The following is a 21,808-nucleotide window of genomic DNA, read 5'->3' as shown; positions in this document are numbered from 1 at the left end:
AGCTGTCAGAGGGGGCGGGGGCCAGGGCGACCGGGCACCGGTGCGTGGCGCAGGGAACCCCAGTCGCCGACTTACAAACGGCTGCTTGACTCTTTGCTCTCAGAGTAGCGCGCCCTCCCCGCAACTCGCGTTTTCTGTTTCTGTTGTTTGATCCAGTGCATGGTCCTGCGGGGAAGAGCTGCTTGTTAAGTTTGCTTCCGCCTGACCTTCCCATTAGGATCGGTCGCCCATTCTCCTTAGAAAATGGGCCCGACAGGTCGCCTCGTGACCATCAAGAGGAGCGGGCTGGACGGCCCCCACTTTCCACTGAGCCTGAGCACCTGCTTGTTCGGGAGGTGAGCCCTGCGCACGCGTGAGACCTGAAGGCCCTAATCCCAAGTGAACAGGCCGGGCCTCGGCCCCTCCGCTGTCACCCTGGCTGGGGACTTCCCTGTACTGTCAACTCCAGGGAGCGGTTTATTACCAAACAGAATTTCAAGACAATGTTTCTATGTTAACTGGTGCTTCAGGCAAACATACGTGTTGAAATTGATTTGATGCACATGTTTAAATGGAGGAAAGTGTAGATGGTTGCAGTGCCCTGACTCACTTCTGTAGAAGACGGCCGTGTTCATCTGAAAACCCTGGGGACGCTGCCGAGCAAAGGAAGGAAGGAAGGAGGCTCCTGTCCGGCTAGTGTTGTGAGAGCTTCCCTGTTGCCTTCCTGTGTCACCCTGTGGGCGGTGCATGCATCCCTGAGCAGAGGTCGGGGTGCTGCCACCCGCCCGGCCTGTACCGGACAGTCCCCGCCAGGAAGCATTATGTGGCCTGAGAGGTCAGCAGCGTGAGGTTAAGAAGCACTCGGCTGGCTGCGGTGATCCCAGCTGGCAGTCTCCTGCCAAACGACTTCTCAGTGCTAATGAGACAGTCTCTCTTCCTGGAACTCTCTCTCACCTAAAGATCAAATCATCTTTCACTTAAAGTAGCTATTCACTTTTCATAGCTTTTCTAAAGAAAAAAAAAGTGTTTAAAAACATGTTGGATGGCAGTAACTGTGGTTATTATACAGCAACGATGAACGTTTTTATGCACGATTTTGTCATTTTGAAACCCATTAGTAAGTGTTTGGTCGTGGGACATGGGTGGGAAGAGAGATCTTAGACTCCAGAGGTTCAGGTTGAGAACAGAGATGAGAGTCTAGAGTTGTTCAAACTTATAAAACCCCGGGATGGTAACGGGGACCCCCAGCGGACCTCACCGAGGGCCTCTGATGGGTTTCTGCGGGTTTGGGAAGTCTCCCTCTCTGTGCTTCCTGCTGGCGCTAGCTTTTTGTGAAAAGACAAGTCAAATATAGAGAATGTGGGTTGTTTTTTTTTTGTTGCTTGCAGATTAGTATTTTTAGTGATAGACTTGTGCGTCTGTCAGTAAATGGACGATAGTTTTAAAACAGCAGTAACAAGCTCACAAGTAGTAGCATTTACTGTGTGCCAGGCAAATGATGACGTGCATAACTCATTTTATCCTCTGAAGAACACCATGATATAGGTGCTAATGTAATCCTGTTTTTGTCTATAGAGAAACAGGCACAGAGAGGTGCTGGCATAAAATACAGCACTTTTGGTGATGATTAAACCTTGAGCTATACATAACATTACAAGTGAACATAAACCTTTTTGTTGAAAAAAAAAAAAGCAGAGGATTAAAAGTAATTTTCATTCTCCAAACTGATGTAAAATATTCTTTTAGTTGGGTCTTATAAGCATAGATATCTTAGTAAAAGGCAAATCAATTTTATATTGTAACTAGAGGCCCGATGCACAAAATCTGTGCAAGGGCCTTGATCGCCGCTTTCTCTGGAAGGAAGAACATCCTATCTAATTAGCATATTACCCTTTTATTATTATAGATGTTTTCTAGTGTAATTATCTTTAAGTACTCTAAGTTTTAAAGATTTAAAATAGTTGCTTATAGAATACTTGTAAAAATTATTGGCAAAATCTAGAGAGCATTGATGTTTACCCAGTTTATTAGTTCTTTATGTCATTACATTTATAGATCAAACATAGAGTCAAATGCTGTTTTATTTTGAAACACTGATGTAATTTTTTTAAATGCAACAACCTAAAAAAAAAGTCTTCATTCTTTTCAATCAAGGGGCATTGAGTGTGACATTCGTATCCAGCTTCCTGTCGTGTCCAAACAGCACTGCAAAATTGAAGTCAATGACCAGAAGGTTAGTGGGGCTTGGGGGTCTATTTTAAAAAGTCTTCGCTTCACTAGTTACCTATGAATTACACATTTCCCCCTTTTTCTACTTTCAGGCAGTCTTGTTTAATTTCAGTGCCACAAACCCAACACAGGTGAATGGATCTGCTATCGACGGGCCCGTGCAACTCAAGCACGGGGATGTGATCACCATCATTGACCGCTCCTTCAGGTCAGTGGCAATAGGGGGCCTCCTGGCTCTCCAGGAGCCAGCCTTGCAGGCCTTCTGCGGTCTCCCTTAGGGTGGGTGAATGTCCAAGTGTTTGAGATGGACTTTCTCCGCGCTGATTCCTGATCTGAAATCACAGGGACATGTGCGGCCGACGTAATCCAGTTCAAGGATTTGAGAACCCATCATGCTGCCCGGGAGGGGTGACCTGGTCCTACGGGAGTTTCGCTTTATTGGAAGTGTTGAGACTCTGCAAACGTTTTTTAGTTTATTATTTTAAACTAAAAGATATTCATAGAGGAAGGTACAAAACAAGACAGGCGTGAACAGCCCTGTGGACATCACCTGTTATGGGCTGAATGCCCTCCCCCTCCCCCAAATGTATGTGTCGAAGTCCTCACCCTAGGACCTCAGATCGTGAGGCAGGGCTTTTAAAGAGGTGATTAAGGTAAAATGCAGCCGTTAGAACGGGCCCTAATCCGATCTGACTGGTGTCCTTAAAGCAGAGGAGATGAGGACACACAGAGAGAACCAGGGGAGCAGGTGCTCAGGGGGACAACTGTGTGTACAGGTGGCAAAGGGAAACCATAGCAAAGCGAGAAGCCAGCCCCAGAGGAAACCAACCCTGCCGACACCTTCACCTTGGACTTCTAGCCTCCAGAACAGTGAGACAAGAAATTGTTGAAGCCACCCAGTGTGTGGTGTTCTGTTACAGAAGCCCGAGCAAACTAATCCACCACCTACAGCATACTCAGAAGATGTCTGAAGCTTCTTTCACACAACTTCTAATCTCTGCTTATTTCTCTGACCTCGCTTTCTGATCTCACGAAAGTCTGGGGTTTTACTGCGTAAGCCTGCATCCCTAACCACCGTGCTTTTGTCTGTCTATTAAACTCTATCAATTTGTAATAATGATGGACATATTTGTAACTGATTTCTTCCCTCATGGTGGTGGCATTCAGTGCATGGACGTCCTCACTGCATGAGTATTTCTTTGAAATAATATAGGGCGTCCCAAAATTCACGCAAGATTTGCAATTGAATTGAATTGCAAATCTTGCGTGAATTTTGGGACACCCTATATATACAGTTACCTACACAATCTATTCACTCTGGATGGACGTGTGAGTAACTTCATGTTTGAAATGTGTGGGGGTTTGCTTTGTGATTCCATAGGGTTAACTTTTTGCTAATCTGTGTTTGAAAAGAAGGTGTGTTCTTCAGCTGTTGGGTGCAGTGTTCTGTCTATGGTCTGTGCCCATTAGGTTCAAATTCTAGAATCACAGTCGTTCCCTCCCCCCCGATTCTTAGCTACTGCAACCGGCGACTGAAAATCACACATCGAGGGCATTTTGTTTTTCGGCTCTTGTCAGTGTCCTTTCTGTGCTTGGTGGCTCTGCTCTCCATGTGTTTAAGTTTAGAGTGATCCGGTGGGTGAGGCTCTATCGTGTGTCATCTTGACGTGTTCTGTGCCTTTAGTAGTGCTTTTGATTAGGATTGCACACTACTTTTTTTTAATCACATACTTTGAACTTTTCACAATCCTTAGGTTGAGGTTGTCTCTTGGAACCAGCTGTTAGGGGCACGTTGGTTATCATCAGTCTCGTTGTGGTTTTGCTTGGTCTCTGAGAACAATGTTTGTCTGTTTTTTCTGCGTTGGCGTAGCCTCTCCAGCCCTCTTCTGGTTGCTGTTTGCAGGTATACCTTTCCCACCCTTTTACTGGCATCCTGTTTGTGTCTTTGAATCTAAGTTGTGTCTCTTGAAGAGATGGGTAGTTGGATCATTTTTCACCCATTTTGCTGAGCAGAGCTCTGCCTTCACTGTGGTCTTTGTTAAATACTGTCTCCTGGCATCCGGTCATTTCTTTTACTCTGCTTGTTGTGAATTTGCTTCATTTTTAAAGGGCATGTTTATTGGCTAGAGAGCTCTAGGTAGGAAGTATTTGATGTGAAACCGAGGCCAGAACTATTTCCCCAAAAGGAGCTGCTGTTCAGGTTCACATTACTTGAGATGGTTGACTCCCTCCTCCAGTGAGTCGGAAGCGGGTCTTAGGAAGAGGACTGGATCCAGAGCTCTGCTCCCTGAGAAACCATCCCAGAATCCTCGCTGCTCCCGATGGCACTCAGGTGGCATCTAAGTTTGAATCAGGCCCTTTCACCAGGTATCCAGGTTCTGTCTGCCTTTTAAGCAGCTGTTCTGTGATGTGGAGCCCGCGGTTTTGTGAGGACAACGATGCGTCTTGCTGGCTATCTCTCATCTTCATGCAACGTGCCTGCCTCTGTTCAGACACAGGTGGAATAAGTGGGGGCTGAAGAGATCAGAGTGCTTTCAAGGTAGCACATAGCTCTAGTCTCTGCAGGAAGTGACGTCACAGAGGTTCAGGCATCGGCCGCCCCTGGCTTCCTGGTTAGCCTTCCAAGCCATCGGTTGATTTCCTTGAACGTAAACTAGCGGACACCGATTCTGTTCCCACTGCAGTAGGTCCGCACATAGCAGGTACTCAGGGAGTGTGAATCATACAGGCTGGTCAGTGTTTAGAAATTAATCCGGGTGCCCAACCTCGGACTCTGGTGTTCCGAAAGAAAATCGAGGCAATCAACTCTAAATTTATTTCCAGGAATAGGGTAACATCTTGAAGTTTGCTCCTTATTCCTTGGATATTAATCAGATACTCAGGCTACAGGTCAGTAATCTGAATATGTGTCTGTGATTCTATGCACTTCAGGTATGAAAGTGACAGTCATCAGAACGGAAGCAAGTCAACTGAATTTCCAGGACAAAGACGTGAACAGGTGACGGGGTGGGGTGGTATCAAACTTTGGGCTCTGATTCTTTTGCATGAAGATAGGAAATCATTTATGTGCACCCTGATGAACAGTTTCTAACTGGTGACGTACCAGTTAGAAGAGGAGAGTGTAACCAACGTATTAAAACAAGGTGAATTTAGATTACTTTTTTTTCAATCCTCATCTAAGGATGTTTTCATTGATTTTTTTTTTTTTTTAATGAGAGGTAGGGGAAGAGAGAGAAACATCAATATGAGAGAGAAACATCAATCGATTGCCTACCATACGAGCCCCAACTAGGAAACAACCAGGGATCAAACCCACAACCTAGGTATGTGTCCTGACCGGGAATCGAACCTGCGATCTTTTGGTTTATGGGACGATGCTCCAACCAAGTGAGCTACCCAGGCAGGGCAAATTTTACTTCATTTTTATGTAGTCATAAATGTCTTGATCAAGTTCAGCTTGGAAATTAGAAACTGGCCCTTCCCATGGGAAGTTTGAGAAGCAACATGTTAGATATCAAGAAATTGGAAATCGATTAAATAAAGAAGTTAAATTATTTGCCTTTGGATATATTTTGTGATATCCCCACCCCCTTAATTATTCAGATGATATATTTTTCTCCTTCTTGGAAACAATACTGGACTTTATATCTTAAATACATGTCATCCTGTGGTTGCTCCTCGGCCTCTAAAACATTCTCTGGCAGCACTGTCAGGGGTCCAGGTGGGTGTGCTGGGGCTGGTCCTGTGCCCCGAGTGGGTAGTGTCTGCCTTAACTTCTGGGCTCAGACACACCCTAGGTGTCTGCCAGCCAAGAGCACACAGGTCCTGTGACGGTTTCTGGTGAAACCGGGTATAAAGTCAGTAATTCTGTGCCTTCGGTAGGTTCACGGGTACTGAGTGTCGGTGACGTTTAAGTTTAACTTCCTTCAGATGATGAAGGAAAAGAAGTCTGAGGAAGTTATAACAACTCACACGCACCCCATGGCTATATTTTTAAAATCAACTAAGAAATACTTGTATCTGAGCAGGAGCACCTGCGAGTCTCAGACTCATTTCTCCATTTCCCAAAGTCATATATGGACAGTTAGGCAAAGATGCTCATCGATAGACAGGATATTTTCATGAACTTGGCTGTCGGTTTCGGAAAAGGCACTAAATGGCTGTTCACTCTTTACCAATTCACAGGCATCTCCGAGTCGTGTCTCAAGGTCTAGCTTTTCTTCCAACCCCGGTAAGTAGTTTTTCATTCGTTCCAGATCTGCAAGGCCAGTTATCTTAGCATAATGACAAGGAGGGGACACCAATGTCACACATGTCCGACGTCCAGGCTCAGGCAGACCCCGAGTTAACTTTCTTCTCCAGTCATGTGGGGGCTTATTGGAGAATCCACACGTAAAGAAATTGTCTTGCTCAGCTGTCTGCTGAATTCTGAGTGGAATAATAGCATTTTATCTCAGATTAGTTACAGGAGACTAATGGGATTTACTTATTTGGATCAGATCATAATATTAGTATCGGAATACTGTTCTTACCCACAGGGGACACTCAGTAACGTGTAGGCTAAGTGAAGAGCTAGGTGATAAGGTGGTTTGAAACAGTTGTAAGATTTGAATACTGCCCACGTTAACCATTGAGAACATCTGGAACTTGTTTCTTATTTCATATCTCGCTGTCAAGATGGGAAAGTTCAAGATCCCAGTGCTGCCCGCTCACAAGTCACTGAAGAGGGTGGCTCAGGAGGGCCCCCGGAGCGCAGGGAGCGTGTCGGGGCGACCCGCACCCCCTCGCGCGGCTCCGAAGGTCCCACTACCAAAGGCACAGCAGATGTTCGTTCCTCGGAGCCCCCTGGAGATAACCAGGGAAACGCAGCCGGGCCCCCTGCTGGGGGGTTCGGAGCAGGTTCCCGTGTGACCGCCGGGAGCTGGAATGGGGGACAGGGTCTGGAGAAGGACGGAGAGAATGAGTCTCCCTTCCGGAAGCTCTACGAGTCTATGAAGGAAGAGTTAGATGTGAAATCAGAGACTGTTCTACAGAATCGTAGGAAATCGGGAGCACGGGGTCATCGTGCATCAGAAGCCGAGAGCGCCGGCGGTTCACAGAGCGCGACTCAACCACGGGTCTCGCCCAAGTCCAGGCGGAGATCTGGTCAGAGCAGCCAGACGGAGGCAGAGAGAGCGGGTGAGGGGCCGGGTCAGACTCTCGAGGCCACCGCGAGTCCCAGCATCCCCCACACAGAGATGAGCAAAGCCAAGACCCCAGTCCAATGTTCACAGCCCAGTTCCTCCCGGAGACGCCGGAGTGGAGACCTGAGTGTCACCCCTGGGGGTGAACCTGTGAGTCTGCAGCAAAGCGAAGACCTCGGGGCAGGCAGTGCTGCGTCTGCTCCCAGGAGGCTCTCAGCCAGACAGCAAACACCCGCTAAAGGAGAAAGCGCTGGCCACCTTGGAAACACAGCAGAAAAAGTCTTTTCCAGAAAAAGGAGAAGGAGCCTGTCTCCCAGTGTCGGCATTCTCACCACAGGAACAGACATTCCAAAGCAGACCCTGCTCTCCCCGCTGCTGGTCCCCGCGGAGCGGAAGGTTCCGGGCCTCAGTGCAGTGGATGTCAGCAACGTTGGCGATTCCCTTAGTAAGTTTATTTCACTTTAAATTCATTTTCCCCCGAATGTTCACACGTACCTGTGACCTGTGTCTAGGTATGAATTTGTGACACCGCCTTTCTAAAATAACAGTTCGCTCTGTGGCAGAGGAGCCAGGGGACTAAGGGGACAGGCAGGCATCCGTGTCCCTTGTCCACGCCGAGAGCTTTGTCCTGAAGACCTGGCTAAGGGGACAGGGAGTGTCTGGAGGTTTGGGTTGTTAGAGAAGGACCGACATAGCAGGGGCTGAAGGCTGCTCCGAACATGCTTGGTTCTATTCCAGCCACAACCTAGACAGGAGAATGAGCAGCATCGCTTTGCCCAGGCAGCTCCATTCTGAGGGACAAGCATCTGTGTCCTATGGGCTTGATCCAAGTCAGCGGCAATCCCTTGGGAAGCTGTTGTTATAGGGTGGCCCTCGGGTATTTGTTCCCACGAGCTGCTGTGCCGGGCGCTGTTTGGGGAGCTTTCCCGACATCCACACTTTGACCCTCCGTGCCTGCAGCAGGAGCGCCCAGCAGGAGCGTCCGCAGGCCAGGTGGTGGAGCTAACGGGCAGTTCTCTCTGTTCTGCAAGTGAGGACACTGACAGCCTAATGCCCCCAGTGAGTGGCGGAGGCAGGGCCTCTGTGGCCCCCGTGGCTCCTGGGCAGCCTGCCCTTTGCAGGGTCTCCAGGCGTCTGACGCAGCCCTGACCACTCAGGTTGTGCTTCTGCAGGGTGCTTGGTGCAGAGCCGTGCAGGTCTGTAAAACGAGACCTCCAGGCTCACGGTGTTGATTGCTGGTTTGTAAAGATGGCGGAGTGGGGGGGGGGGGGGGAAGGCTGGGGTCCCGTGAATTGCTGGGGTCCCGTGAATTGCCTGTGAGAGTCACCTGCAGAACTTTCCGGGCTTGTTCTACTCACCGTGCAGGTCCAGGTGAGGCCCCAGCATGTGTCTTTTGGGAAAGTTTTCTCGGGTCACTGCTAAAGCACCATCTCCATCAGCCCCGGCTCCGCGGTGAGCGCCCCTGTGTCAGGCCGATCCCCTTAGGAAGCTGTGTCCAGGCAGCAGTTTTCAGCGTTTTAAAGAACATCTCTGTACTGTCGAGTTGGGCCAGGCGTTTTGATGGTTTGGCCTCCATCTGTCGTTTGCTCTTGAAGCACCTTTAGCTTCCCTGGCATCACCAGAGAATGAAGGTATTTCGGCATCAGGAGTCACTGGTTTGTCTTTAAGATCAGTTGGAAACAAGTCATAAATACTAGGATGGTTTTGCATTCCCTTTCCCGTTTGCATTCATTCCTTTAGATAAGACTGAGGGGAAGCCCTTAAAAAGAAGGCGGGTCTCCTTTGGGGGTCATCTGAGACCTGAATTATTTGATGAAAACTTACCTCCTAATACACCTCTCAAAAGAGGAGAAACGCCGATGACAAGACGCTCTCTGGTCACCCACACGCCACCCGTCCTGAAGAAAATCATCAAGGTACGTTCCCTGGCTGGCATTCACCCTCCTGTCTGATGGCTCACTTCCGGTACCTTCTCTCTCCTAGCTGCTCCCACGAGTAGAATTACAATTACACCTTCTCCTTTCTAACATAAAGTAACAATAAAAAGTCTAAACGAGCTTTTTCACCCGGGTGTTGCAAACAAACACTTGGTTTCTCCCCGCGGCTGGGAGGTGGCCACACACAGGCGAGTGCCCGCGGGTCGTCCTGCACAGCCTCCTGCCGGCCGTCTCCAGGGCCAGAGGGCCACTCTGGGGTCACAGTGACAACTCCAATGAGAAGAGTCCGGGGACATCAGGACACATGAGCACAGGGCGGCTGCTTGTTCTCCAGGAGTGTAAGGCGAAAGGGAACGCTTGGGTGGCAGCACACTGCGATTCTCACCATCAGCTGCTTAGAGCTGCAATCAGCTCACCTTCCTCAGGGAGGCTGGGCTTTCATTGCTGCTCATACGCAGAGGCACACAAGGGGTGTGTGGCCTCTTCCCGTTTTACACTGGCTCCCGGAGAGCAGCCTCCTTTCCCGCAGAGACCTCAGGTGGCCGCACACCCACAGGTGCCTTCGCTGGGGTTCAGGGCACAGCCCCGGCCTCTCCTTGGGCGGTTCCCTCCATCTTTCCTCCTGAAACACCCCAGGGAAGGCTGGTCTGCTGCTTTTTTTCTCTTTCTTTTTCCTTAAATGGTGGGGGACAGACTCTCACCCCCACCTTGGTCTTGACAGTGGGTGAAATGTTTCGGTGCTTCAAGATTTAAACAGGGAAAATTCTTGGGGTGTGTCTATTCCAATCCACTTTTATTAAAATTTTTCGAGAATTGGGGAGCAGTACGAAGACTTTCCTATGACCACCAGACGTGCTTGTTTCTGGTTTGTGGGGGTTCTTGTGCTTTGAAACAGTGTCAGTTCTTACTCGGGGCTTCCACAGTCCTCACAGCGGTTACAGAGGTGCCGAGTTTGTAGGAAGCTAACTTGGGAGCGTTTCCATCTCGCCAGGAACAGCCTCCGCCATCAGAAAAGGGAGGATCTTCAGAAATCCGTTTGGAAGTGACCGCGCAAAACATGTTTACGAGCTCCCCAGCGCACAGTCCTCCGAAAACGTCTCCACTTGCAAATGATGGTCGCCGGCGGTCCCTCAAATCGCCTGCCTCGAGTGGCAGCAAATCTCCACATCAAACAGATGCTCCTCAGAGGGGAGGGAGGCGGAGCAGCAGCGGGCCTGCCAGGAGGGCCTCCATGGACCGCAGCCAACATGGAATCCTGCAGACGATCCACTCCCGGCGGAGGAGCGGAGCCTCGGAAGCCAATTTGATGGGTTAGTGTTGTGGGAACGCGTATGTTTCGGGGTGAATTTTCTCACCGCTGCCAGCGCTGGGAAGTTTCACCTCCTTTTCCTTTTGACAGTGGCGAGATCGTGGGCAGACGTCGTGAAACTTTGTGCCAAACAAACGCAAACTAAAGTCGTGAGACACGGTCCTCCAAGACCGCCGAGCAAAAGGCAGAGAAGAATGAACACCCCAAAGGTCTGTGTCCACAGTGCATGGCCGCTACCCGTCATGCTCTCCGGAGTTACCTTCCGAGCGGCTGTGCTTTGACATTCCGTGCTCTCTTGCCTTTCTTCCAGAAGCCTCTGGGCAGTGTTCACAACGAGTTCAGTACAGGCCACGCCGCCTCTCCCTGCACCATCGTGATAGGGAAAGCTCACATCGAAAAGGTCACCGTGCCAGCTCGGCCCTACAGAATGCTGAACAACTTCGTGATCAACAAAAAAATCGAATTTAATGAAGACCTTTCAGGTAAAATCATAGGCATGTCTCTCTTTTTTTAAAATATATTTTATTGATTTTTTACAGAGAGGAAGGGAGAGGGAGAGTTAGAAACATCGATGAGAGAGAAACATCGATCAGCTGCCTCCTGCACACCTCCTACTGGGGATGTGCCCGAAACCAAGGCACATGCCCTTGACCGGAATCGAACCTGGGACCTTTCAGTCCGCAGGCCGACACTCTATTCACTGAGCCAAACCGGTTAGGGCTAGGCATGTCTCTTTTAACCACCGCCCTTAGCTCTGGGAGGATGTGGATGGGTGTCTGTCTGCAGAGGGGGACAGGAGACCAAACGATCCAGTCAACTTCTTGGGGTCAGGATGGTCCAGGACGAGAAAGCTGCATCTGGGAACAGGGACGGGCCCCCGGCACCTTGGGGATCACGTGTCCTGTGTGAGGCAGGCATGCCAGGCAGATGCACACCTTTACCTCAGCACAGGTGTAAATAAAGCTGGAAGCTGCTCTCGGGAAGGAGACCCTCTTGCTCTTATAATTGCCCCTTCCCTGCACTTATACGAAGCAATTTCCCAGAGTTGGAGCAACTGGTGTGAGCAATGTTTTGCTTCAAGAGTTCCTTTTTTTCATGTCGCTTAACTGTTTCACGAATCAAAGGACTGTGAAGAAGTTTTCTTTAAGCGTGAATAATGTTGAGCCAATATTGCCATTCTCGTTAGAAGAATCCTTATGATGGTTGCAGATTTGAACCATGACCAGACCCAGGGTTAGGGTTTCATGCCACCAAGTTGGACCAGTGGTTCCCACTTTGGATACTTGTGGAGGGAGATGAGGCTTTAGCCTGTTAGGTGGGCTCTTTTATTTATTTCAGGGCAGGTTGTAACATAGAAGAGTTGTCCTCTGAAAAGATGGGGATGTTATTACCTGACAGTACTAAAATGGGCAGCCCTATGTCATTTTTAAAGTTGGTGGACGTTTCACTTGTACATAATTAGTATTCAGAGCTGCATAACCTCGGGCATTTTGAAGGCAGCACAAGGTCACTAGGTCTCTGGGTGCCTGGCAGGGCAGGCAGTGAGGGCGGCCGCCATCCACCGGCCAGTGCTCAACTGGGCACAACGTCGGGAGACAGACAGCTTCCTTTGCTCGCTTTTCTTTCCAAAGGGAAAGGCAAAGAAGCGGGAGCACCTATGAGATTTTACCGTCCTATCACTCTCTTTTAACAAAATGATTTTATTATTATTAATGTATCTCCTTCTCCCCTGAGACCCTCTCTCCCATGAGTTCTAGGGTGTGATTCCTCGGTCGTGTGTAGGGACTGACATGGTTGTTTGCATATATAAGAGTGATCTGTTTGTTCATTGTTTTTTCCACTATTTCCATATAACAGGGTTAACTGAAATGTTCAAGACCCCAGCAAAAGAGAAGCCACAAACAATGAACATAGGTCCCACCACTTTTTCAAGTTCAGAGGACTTGCTTGGGAAAAAGTTTCAAGCACTTGATTCAGAAGAAAAAGCTCTGCTCTGCACCCCAGGAAAGTTTGGTTGGTTTACTTTTTTTTTTTTTCTAACTCTTTTGATGTCTTCCATAGAACTGTAGATGGGGGTGTTGTTGTTTGTAACAGATATTGTATTATTTCTCTACAACAGGTACTCATGATAAGATACCATTTCCAGCTTCTCTGTTCTATTGCTTTTAGGGGAAATCCCTATCCCTGGTTGAACCCGCACTGGCATTCAGTGACTTGAGTGGAAAGGAATATGCCTTTAATAATCAAACTACCTGTGAACACGTTTGCCTTCTTCATTATAAGTAAAGAGGGTGATAAGCAGAAAAGTGTAATCTCTCTCACCATACTTATATGTAAATTACTCAAACTCACAATAATTGCACATTGCCCAAATGTGAGTGTGAGATGGGAGGCATGCGTCTGTCTTGCTCTCATTTTGTACCACGTTGTGTTTTAGAGTGAGCTCCTTGCTACATTGAAAATGCTTCCATAGGTAAAAAGTAGATGTTTCCAGTGTGACGTGGACACTAACTGGATGTTTCAGCCATATTATTGCATTGGTGGTTCAAAAAGGAAACAGCTGTTTCTCATGTTTGAAGAAAACAGGTCATTGAGATATGGCGGGGCAGCCTTTAGAAGACCCTGCTTTGGGAATTTTCTTCCTGATCTAATCCCTGTGGATTCTAACCACCACCTATGTATGAGCCCACTGTATACCACCAAATACCATTATTCTTAAACGTGCATGGTTCATATGTCAGACAGATTTATAACCACACAAGCAGATTCATATTGTTAGTAAGGTGGAGAGGAGGGTGAATTATTGCCTCATACACAATATTTCCTGAGGGTAAAATACCAAATTGGTCACAACACAATGAAGAGAATATATTTATTGTGCTTTTTTTTCCTTATAGGAGAAAATGTGTTCCTCAGGGCTCAGAATGCACCAGAAGAGCCATGGGATAAACAGTCTTCAAGCCCAGCCTTAACACAACAGTATGTTACAGTAAATGGAAATATGAAAACCCCACGATCTGAGACAGAGCCTCCGAAGGCGGCATCCAGTACAAACAAATCCAGGAGGTCCGTGGAGCTCAGAAATATACAGGTGACAAGTACAGAATGTGAAAAGGATGACAAAGAAGTCGACACTGTTCAGAACATCTTGGGAAGATGTCTGAGAAAATCATCAGTACAAGCACAACTACCAGAGGGAGAGATGAAGGAAAGGGAAAGATCCTTTGAAACATGTAAGAAAAATATTGAACCTAAAGAAAATTCTGAAAAACTGATCACTGTGAGGAGATCAAGAAGATCATCAGAGCTGAAATGTACACCAAGAGCAGGCCTGATCCCCATCCAGAGATTGCAAGAGACAGAATCCAAGGAAGACTTGGAGGGCATCCACAGTTTCCTCCAAAACCCAAGTCATGCTGAGGAACCAGTGGATACAGAAGCCAAAACCATACTGATGCACTGCAAATCTCCACTACCAGTCAGCACACCAACCAAGGTGAACACACGTATCAAGACTCCTTCCCAAAGAGTGAACATAGAAGATCTCTCAGACCTCAGGAAGCCCACACAAACCCCAGGAGACACAACTGATACACAAAAAGAACAAGCAGGTGGTGAAAAAAGCATGAAAGAATTTAAGGAAGCTCCAGAACAGAAACTGGATTCATCAGAAAATGTAACTAGAAGCAGGAGGAGGTCAAGAACACCCAAGAGGAAGGTTCAACCCATAGAAGACCTGGCGGGCTTCAAAGAGCTCTTCCAAACACCAAATCACATCGCAGAAACAGTGATTGATGACAAAACCACCAAAACACCCTGCAAATCTCCAAAACCAGAACCAGTCAGCACACCAATCAGCACAAAGAGACGTTCCAGGACACCTCTGGGGAAAATGGACGTGGAGGAAGAGCTCTCATCACTCAGGAAGCCAACACCAGGGGATACCACACACTCACACAGAGAGCCAGAAGGTGATGATAAAAGCACTGAGTTATTTAAGGAAACTCCAAAGCAGGAACTGGACTCCACAGAAAATGTAACTGGAAGCAGGAGGCGGTCAAAAACCCCCAAGAGGAAGGTTCAACCCATGGAAGACTTGGTTGGCTTCAAAGAGCTCTTCCAAACACCAAATCACATCACAGAAACAGTGATTGATGACAAAACCACCAAAACACCCTGCAAATCTCCAAAACCAGAACCAGTCAGCACACCAACCAGCACAAAGAGACGTTCCAGGACACCTCTGGGGAAAATGGACGTGGAGGAAGAGCTCTCATCACTCAGGAAGCCAACACCGAGACCAAGGGAAACCACACACTCGCACAGAGAGCCAGAAGGTGATGATAAAGGTATCACAGCATTTAAGGAAACTCCAAAACAGAAACCGGACTCAGCAGGAAATGTGATTGGGAGCAGGAGGAGGTCAAGAACACCCAAGAGGAAGGTCCGACCCATAGAAGACCTGGCTGGCTTCAAAGAGCTCTTCCAAACACCAATTCACATTGCAGAAACAGTGACTGATGATAAAATAACTAAAACACCTTGCAAATCTCCAAAATCAAAACCAGTCATCACACCAACCAGCTCAAAGAGGTGTTTCAGGACACCTCTGGGGAAAGTGGATGTGCAGGAAGCGCTCTCAGCACTCAGGAAGCCAACACCGAGACCAGGGGAAGCCACACATTCGCACAAAGAGCCAGAAGGTGATGTTAAAAGTGCCGAGTTCTTTAAGGGAACTCCAAAGCAGGAACTGGACTCAGCAGAAAATGTAACTGGAAGCAGGAGGCGGTCAAAAACACCCAAGAGGAAGGTTCAACCCATGGAAGACTTGGTTGGCTTCAAAGAGCTCTTCCAAACACCAATTCACATCACAGAAACAGTGACTGATGACAAAATCACTGAAACACCCTGCAAATCTCCAAAACCAGAACCAGTCAGCACACCAACCAGCACAAAGAGACGTTCCAGGACACCTCTGGGGAAAGTGGATGTGCAGGAAGAGCTCTCATCACTCAGGAAGCTGACACCGAGACCAGGGGAAACCACACAGTCACACAGAGAGCCAGAAGGTGAGGATAAAGATATCAAAGCATTTAAAGAAACTCCAAAACAGAAACCGGACTCAGCAGAAAATGTAACTGGAAGCAGGAGGAGGTCAAGAACACCCAAGAGGAAGGTCCAACCCATAGAAGACCTGGCTGGCTTCAAAGAGCTCTTCCAAACACCAATTCACATCGCAGAAACAGTGACTGATGACAAAACCAAAACACCCTGTAAATCTCCACAACCAGAACCAGTCATCACTTCCATCAGCATGACAAGACGACTCAGGACACCTCTGGGGGAAATGGATGTGGAGGAAGAGCTCTCAGCTCTCAGGAAGCCAACACCAGGGGAAACCACACACTGGCACAGAGAGCCAGAAGGTGATGATAAAGGTACCACAGCATTTAAGGAAACTCCAGAACAGAAACTGGATTCTGCAAAATATGCTACTGGAAGCAGGAGGAGGTCAAGAACACCCCGGAGGAAGGTCCAACCCATAGAAGACCTGACTGGCTTCAAAGAGCTCTTCCAAACACCACATCAGATCATAGGAACAGTGACTGATGATAAAATAACTAAAACACCCTGCAAATCTCCAAAACCAGAACCAGTCAGCACACCAACCAGCACAAAGAGACGTTCTAGGACACCTCTGGGGAAAGTGGACGTGCAGGAAGCGCTCTCAGCACTCAGGAAGCCAACACCGAGACCAGGGGAAGCCACACATTCACACAAAGAGCCAGAAGGTGATGTTAAAAGTGCCAAGTTCTTTAAGGGAACTCCAAAGCAGGAACTGGACTCAGCAGAAAATGTAACTGGAAGCAGGAGGCGGTCAAAAACACCCAAGAGGAAGGTTCAACCCATAGAAGACCTGGCTGGCTTCAAAGAGCTCTTCCAAACACCAATTCACATCGCAGAAACAGTGACTGATGACAAAATTGCTAAAACACCCTGCAAATCTCCAAAATCAGAACCAGTCAGCACACCAATCAGCACAAAGAGACGTTCCAGGACACCTCTGGGGAAAGTGGACATGGAGGAAGAGCTCTCATCACTCAGGAAGCCAACACCGAGACCAAGGGAAACCACACACTCGCACAGAGAGCCAGAAGGTGATGATAAAGGTATCACAGCATTTAAGGAAACTCCAAAACAGAAACCGGACTCAGCAGAAAATGTAACTGGAAGCAGGAGGAGGTCAAGAACACCCAAGAGGAAGGTCCAACCCATAGAAGACCTGGCCGGCTTCAAAGAGCTCTTCCAAACACCAGATCACACAGTAGAACCAATGACTGATGACAAAACCACTAAAATATCCTGCCAGTCTCCACAACCGGAACCAGTCATCACTTCCACCAGCATGACGAGACCACTCAAGACACCTCTGGGGAAAGTGGATGTGGAGGAGGAGCTCTCAGCTCTCAGGAAACCAACACCAGGGGAAACCACACACTCGCACAGAGAACCAGAAGGTGATGATAAAGGTATCACAGTATTTAAGGAAACTCCAAAACAGAAGCCCGACTCAGCAGAAAATGTAACTGGAAGCAGGAGGAGGTCAAGAACACCCAAGAGGAGGGTCCAACCCATAGAAGACTTGGTTGGCTTCAAGGAGCTCTTCCAAACACCAGATCACATCATGGAATCATTGACTGATGACAAAACCACCAAAATACCTTGCAAATCTCAAAACCCAGAACCAGTCATCATGCTAACAGGTAGAAACAGACGTGTCAAAGCACCTCAAGGCAAAGGGGTTGTAGGAGATGAGGTCTCGGCTCCCAGGAAGCCCACACGCGCACCGGGGAAAACCACAAGGTCCCACAGGCCACCAGAGGCTGCTGATAAAGATACCAAATTGTTGAGGGAAATTCCAGAAGAGAAATCGGACCCTGCAGAAAATGTAACTGGAAGCAAGAGGAGGCCGAGAACACGTAAGGAAAAGGCCCAGCCCCTAGAAGACCTGGCTGGCCTCAAAGACGAACCAGAGACTGTTGTCAAAACCACTGAAATGCCCTCCAAATCTCCACAGCCAGAAGCAGTCATGCCAGCGCGCAGGAAGAGGCAGGTCAAGGCCCCTCCCGGGAAGGTGGACGTGGAGGAGGAGCTCTCAGCTCCCAGGAAGCCCACACGGACGTCAGCGAAAACCACGAGGTCCCGCAGAGCAGCAGAGGTTGCTGATAAAGATATCAAATTGTTGAGGGAAATTCCAGAAGAGAAATCGGACCCTGCAGAAAATGTAACTGGAAGCAAGAGGAGGCCGAGAACACGTAAGGAAAAGGCCCAGCCCCTAGAAGACCTGGCCGGCCTGAAAGAGCCCTTCCAAATACCAAGTCACACAGAAGAACCAGAGACTGTGGTCAAAACCACTGAAATGCCCTCCAGATCTCCACAGCCGGAAGCAGTCTTGCCAGCGCGCAGGAAGAGGCAGGTCAAAGCCCCTCCCGGGAAGGTGGACGTGGAGGAAGAGCTCTCGGCTCCCAGGAAGCCCACACGGACGTCAGCGAAAACCACGAGGTCCCGCAGAGCAGCAGAGGTTGCTGATAAAGATATCAAATTGTTGAGGGAAATTCCAGAAGAGAAATCGGACCCTGCAGAAAATGTAACTGGAAGCAAGAGGAGGCCGAGAACACGTAAGGAAAAGGCCCAGCCCCTAGAAGACCTGGCTGGCCTCAAAGACGAACCAGAGACTGTTGTCAAAACCACTGAAATGCCCTCCAAATCTCCACAGCCAGAAGCAGTCATGCCAGCGCGCAGGAAGAGGCAGGTCAAGGCGCCTCCCAGGAAGGTGGACGTAGAGGAAGAGCTCTCAGCTCCCAGGACATCAGGGAAAACCACGCGGTCCCACAGAGAACCAGTAGACATCAAGGTATTCAAGGAATCTCCAAGGCAGAAACTGGGTCCTGCAGAAAACACCGAGGGCAGCAAACGCCAGCTAAGATCACGGAAGGGAAAGGCCCAGCCCCCAGAAAGCCCAGCCCGCTGCCAACAACCCTTGCAAAGCTCAATTCAGGATGAGGAACTGGGCATAGGAGCTGAGAGCGTTAGAACTCCAACGCAAGCACCCGGCCAAAGCAAACCTGCAAAGCCCAGAAGAGTCCTCTGGGCCCTGGACGTAAAGCCCGTGGAAGACCAGGTGGGCAGCAGAGACCCTGTAAAATCCCAAAGGGGGAGCAGCGTTTCCCTGCCCCCCAAGAGGAAGCGTGAAGATGGAAGTCCCACCAGAATGAGGAGGCTGCGCACTAGCACACGAGCACAGGATCCTGCAGAGGAGAAGCCGCCAGCGAAGAGACAGCGGGCAGCTCCCCAAGAGAGGCGTGAGCCGCCTGAACCCCTGGGCGTGAAGAAGAGGTGGGGAGCTTTGGCAGAAAGCAAGGAAGACATGCCCAGCGAGGACATGAAAACTAAGAATAGGGGCCGGAGAGCACCGGGAGCGACCTCCCCAGGCAAGGTGAGGATGGCTGCTGCATAGTGACTGGTTGGTGCTCTGGGGGGACACGTTCTCCGTTTCCGCATAATTGGTAGATCGGAAGGAAACCTGAGTTTATGTGGGTGCTCCTTCCGGAAGGGTCTGCCATGAGTGCTGAGTACCTGCGGGCCCAGCGGAGAATCTTTTGGGCACCTCTAGAGGGACTAGGCTAATTTGGGAGAAATACAGCTAAAGTTATCACTGCAGATTTTGACAAGATTTTTCTCAGGGACTGAATGAGTTGTGTTCATCCTCAAAGACGTAGAGAGAAGGGATGAGGCCAAGGGCAGAAAATGTAACTGGCAGCTCGGCCTGTTCAGACCCCACAGCCAGGAGTGCGGTACCTAACCAGTTAGAACCCTGTCCGGGAGGGATGTCCTCAGCAGAATGTAACTGTCAACTGTCAAGGTTTTCAGTCGAGCGGCCACTCCTTAGGGAGAGGAGATTGGGGACTTCCGGCAGCAGGTTTCCCGGTTCTGCCTTAGCCGTCCTTGAAGCCGGGGGAGTTCATTTACTGCCCATGTTAGGGGCGTGTTCCTGTGGTGCCCTGTGATGCCTGTAACCAGACCTCACATATATGACACTGTGACTGAGGTTTATACCAAACTCCTTATGGTTTATCAGTAGAGGTGGTGATTTCTCCAAAGGAAAAAGCAGTTATCTTAGGTTACTGGCGTTTTAGAAGATTAACCCATGTAAAACGTTCAGATGAGCTTCCCTCTGAGTTCAGTTTGGGTTTTTCCTCTATGTTGGGTGTTCAGATCTGCATCACTTACTCTTGGCACTTTGTGGATGTCTTTTCCGTTTTTTAGGAAATGTCGCTGCGTTGCAGACTCCCCAATAAAGCCAGCAGTGCTGAGCGGACACCTGAGGGTCTCCTAACAGCGGACAAGGTGAAAACAAAGAGGAGTGGGAAGAAGCCCGTGACTGCCTCCCCGGAGGCCGAGAGCCAACCCCCAGAAGATGGAGCCAGGAGCTCTGCATCGGGGGACACGGTCCGTGAGAGGAGGACGCGCCTGAGACCTGGGAGACGGGGGAAGGCGCCCTCGCCCAGCGCAGCCGGGGAGACAAGCGTGGAAACCCACGGGAAGACTCAGGAAGAGAGAGGAGCCCAACATGCAGACTCCACACGCGTGAGGTCAAGGAAGGTGACAGTCCCTCCCACCGGGGACACTTCGGAGAGTCAGCCCAAACCGAGAGTGACGCGGAGCGCCAAGAGGCCCGCGGAAAAGTCACAGCAGGCAAGTCGTTTACTGCTCTTTTTAAACGTTTTTTACTTTATTTTTTTTAATAGTTTTTTTTTTTTAATCCTCACTCAAGGATGTTTTTTCCATTGATTTTCAAAGAGAATGGAAAGGGTGGGGGGAGAGAGAGAGAGAAACATCGATGTGAGAGAGACAACATCGATTGGTTACCTCCAGCACATGCCCCAGCCAGGAGGAGGATAGAACCTGCAACCCAGGTACGTGCCCTTACCTGGACTCGAACCCACAACCCTTCTGTGAGGAGCCTGATGCTCTAAGCACGAGCCATGCCGGCCAGGGCACTGTTCGCTTTTTAACTCGCACAGAATGCTCCTGTTGCAAAAGCAAACAAACACGCTGCATGCGCGGACAGGCTCCCCGTTCTACAGCACAGACGCGCGGTGTAAAGCGTGAGTTTTGTCGCTATGGCTGTGGCCAGTGCTGTCTGTCCTGGGAATTCCCGTGTCAACAACAAATTCACATTATGAAGTCGTGGGTCAGCAGCAGGGACCTTATCCGGCTAGTGCTTCCCGCTGCTCACTGCACCCCTGGTACTGACATCACAGGTCTCCAGGCTCCCGAGTTCAGGGACTCACCAAGGCCCAGAGGTGGCCTGTCGGGTCCCCAAGGGGTCCCTTTGGAAAGCTAGAATGACTCCACGTCGGGTGTGTCCCAAGGCACCTCTGCTCTGAGGAGTCCCGGGTCAGTAGGAAGGGCTGTGTCCTGTCACCCTCCCGAGTCAGGCGCCATCTAAGTTAGTGGACGGTGCGTGCCCACGGCCTTCAGACTCACAGCCCGAGAGCTGTCTGCGCGGGATTAAGCCCACAAAGCAGGATGGCACCCACTCAGCATTCCTCTGGGGAGCCCTCCATTTTGCTGGGTTCAAAGAACAGGCTGGAAGGTCCCCTTGCTGTGAGGGGGACGCAGTTAGAGACCGGCGTCCGCGGGAACTTCCTGCTTGACCAGCGGCTGTCGGGTCCGGTGCCCGCTGCATAGGCCCTGACGCGGGTCCACCCGTGTCCAGGATGGCACCGAATGTCCCTGCCCCTTAGAGTCACGAGGGAACAGGCGCAGAGCAGCTGACGTCAGCAAAGACACAGAGACGGGTCTGGTTCACGGTTGTTTGGTGGCAAATAAAATAATTACCAATAACACAAGCGTACACCTTGTCTCCCATACTCACTACTGTAAACCTGCATTTTGCCCCCAACCCTGGATTCTAAAACTCCTCTCCGCCCTCCAAATCCCTTCTGGGAAGGGTCGCCCCAGGGAGGGTTGGGGCGCTCGTAGGGCGGAGTTGGGTACAGAAGTCCTCGCTTTAAGTGACCAGAGCTGCTTTTTCTTCCCAAACAGGAGAACGACGACGCGGGCGTCAAGAAAATAAGGACCCGAAGCCGCCGGGGCCGTGACGA

The 21,808-nt window shown here is 49.5% G+C and overlaps 1 protein-coding gene across 1 annotated transcript; it reads left to right on the top strand.

Moving 5' to 3' along the window:
• Nucleotides 1–163: 163 nt before the first annotated feature.
• On the top strand, nt 164–21,806 carry MKI67 (marker of proliferation Ki-67; the record flags this gene model as incomplete). The annotated part of the gene is made up of 14 exons (XM_014530150.1): nt 164–335; nt 2,134–2,212; nt 2,301–2,416; nt 5,140–5,206; nt 6,394–6,439; nt 6,886–7,836; nt 9,132–9,307; nt 10,320–10,638; nt 10,728–10,846; nt 10,948–11,119; nt 12,495–12,650; nt 13,535–19,134; nt 19,965–20,393; nt 21,750–21,806. Coding segments are annotated over exons 1-14 (8,379 nt in total), but the record flags the coding sequence as incomplete, so codon positions are not given.
• Between the last annotated feature and the right edge of the window lie 2 nt (nt 21,807–21,808).

The sequence above is a fragment of the Myotis brandtii genome, unplaced genomic scaffold, assembly GCF_000412655.1.
Source record: "Myotis brandtii unplaced genomic scaffold, ASM41265v1 scaffold725, whole genome shotgun sequence".
Taxonomy (NCBI): Eukaryota; Metazoa; Chordata; class Mammalia; order Chiroptera; family Vespertilionidae; genus Myotis; species Myotis brandtii.
This window is presented reverse-complemented; position numbering and strand designations above follow the sequence as displayed.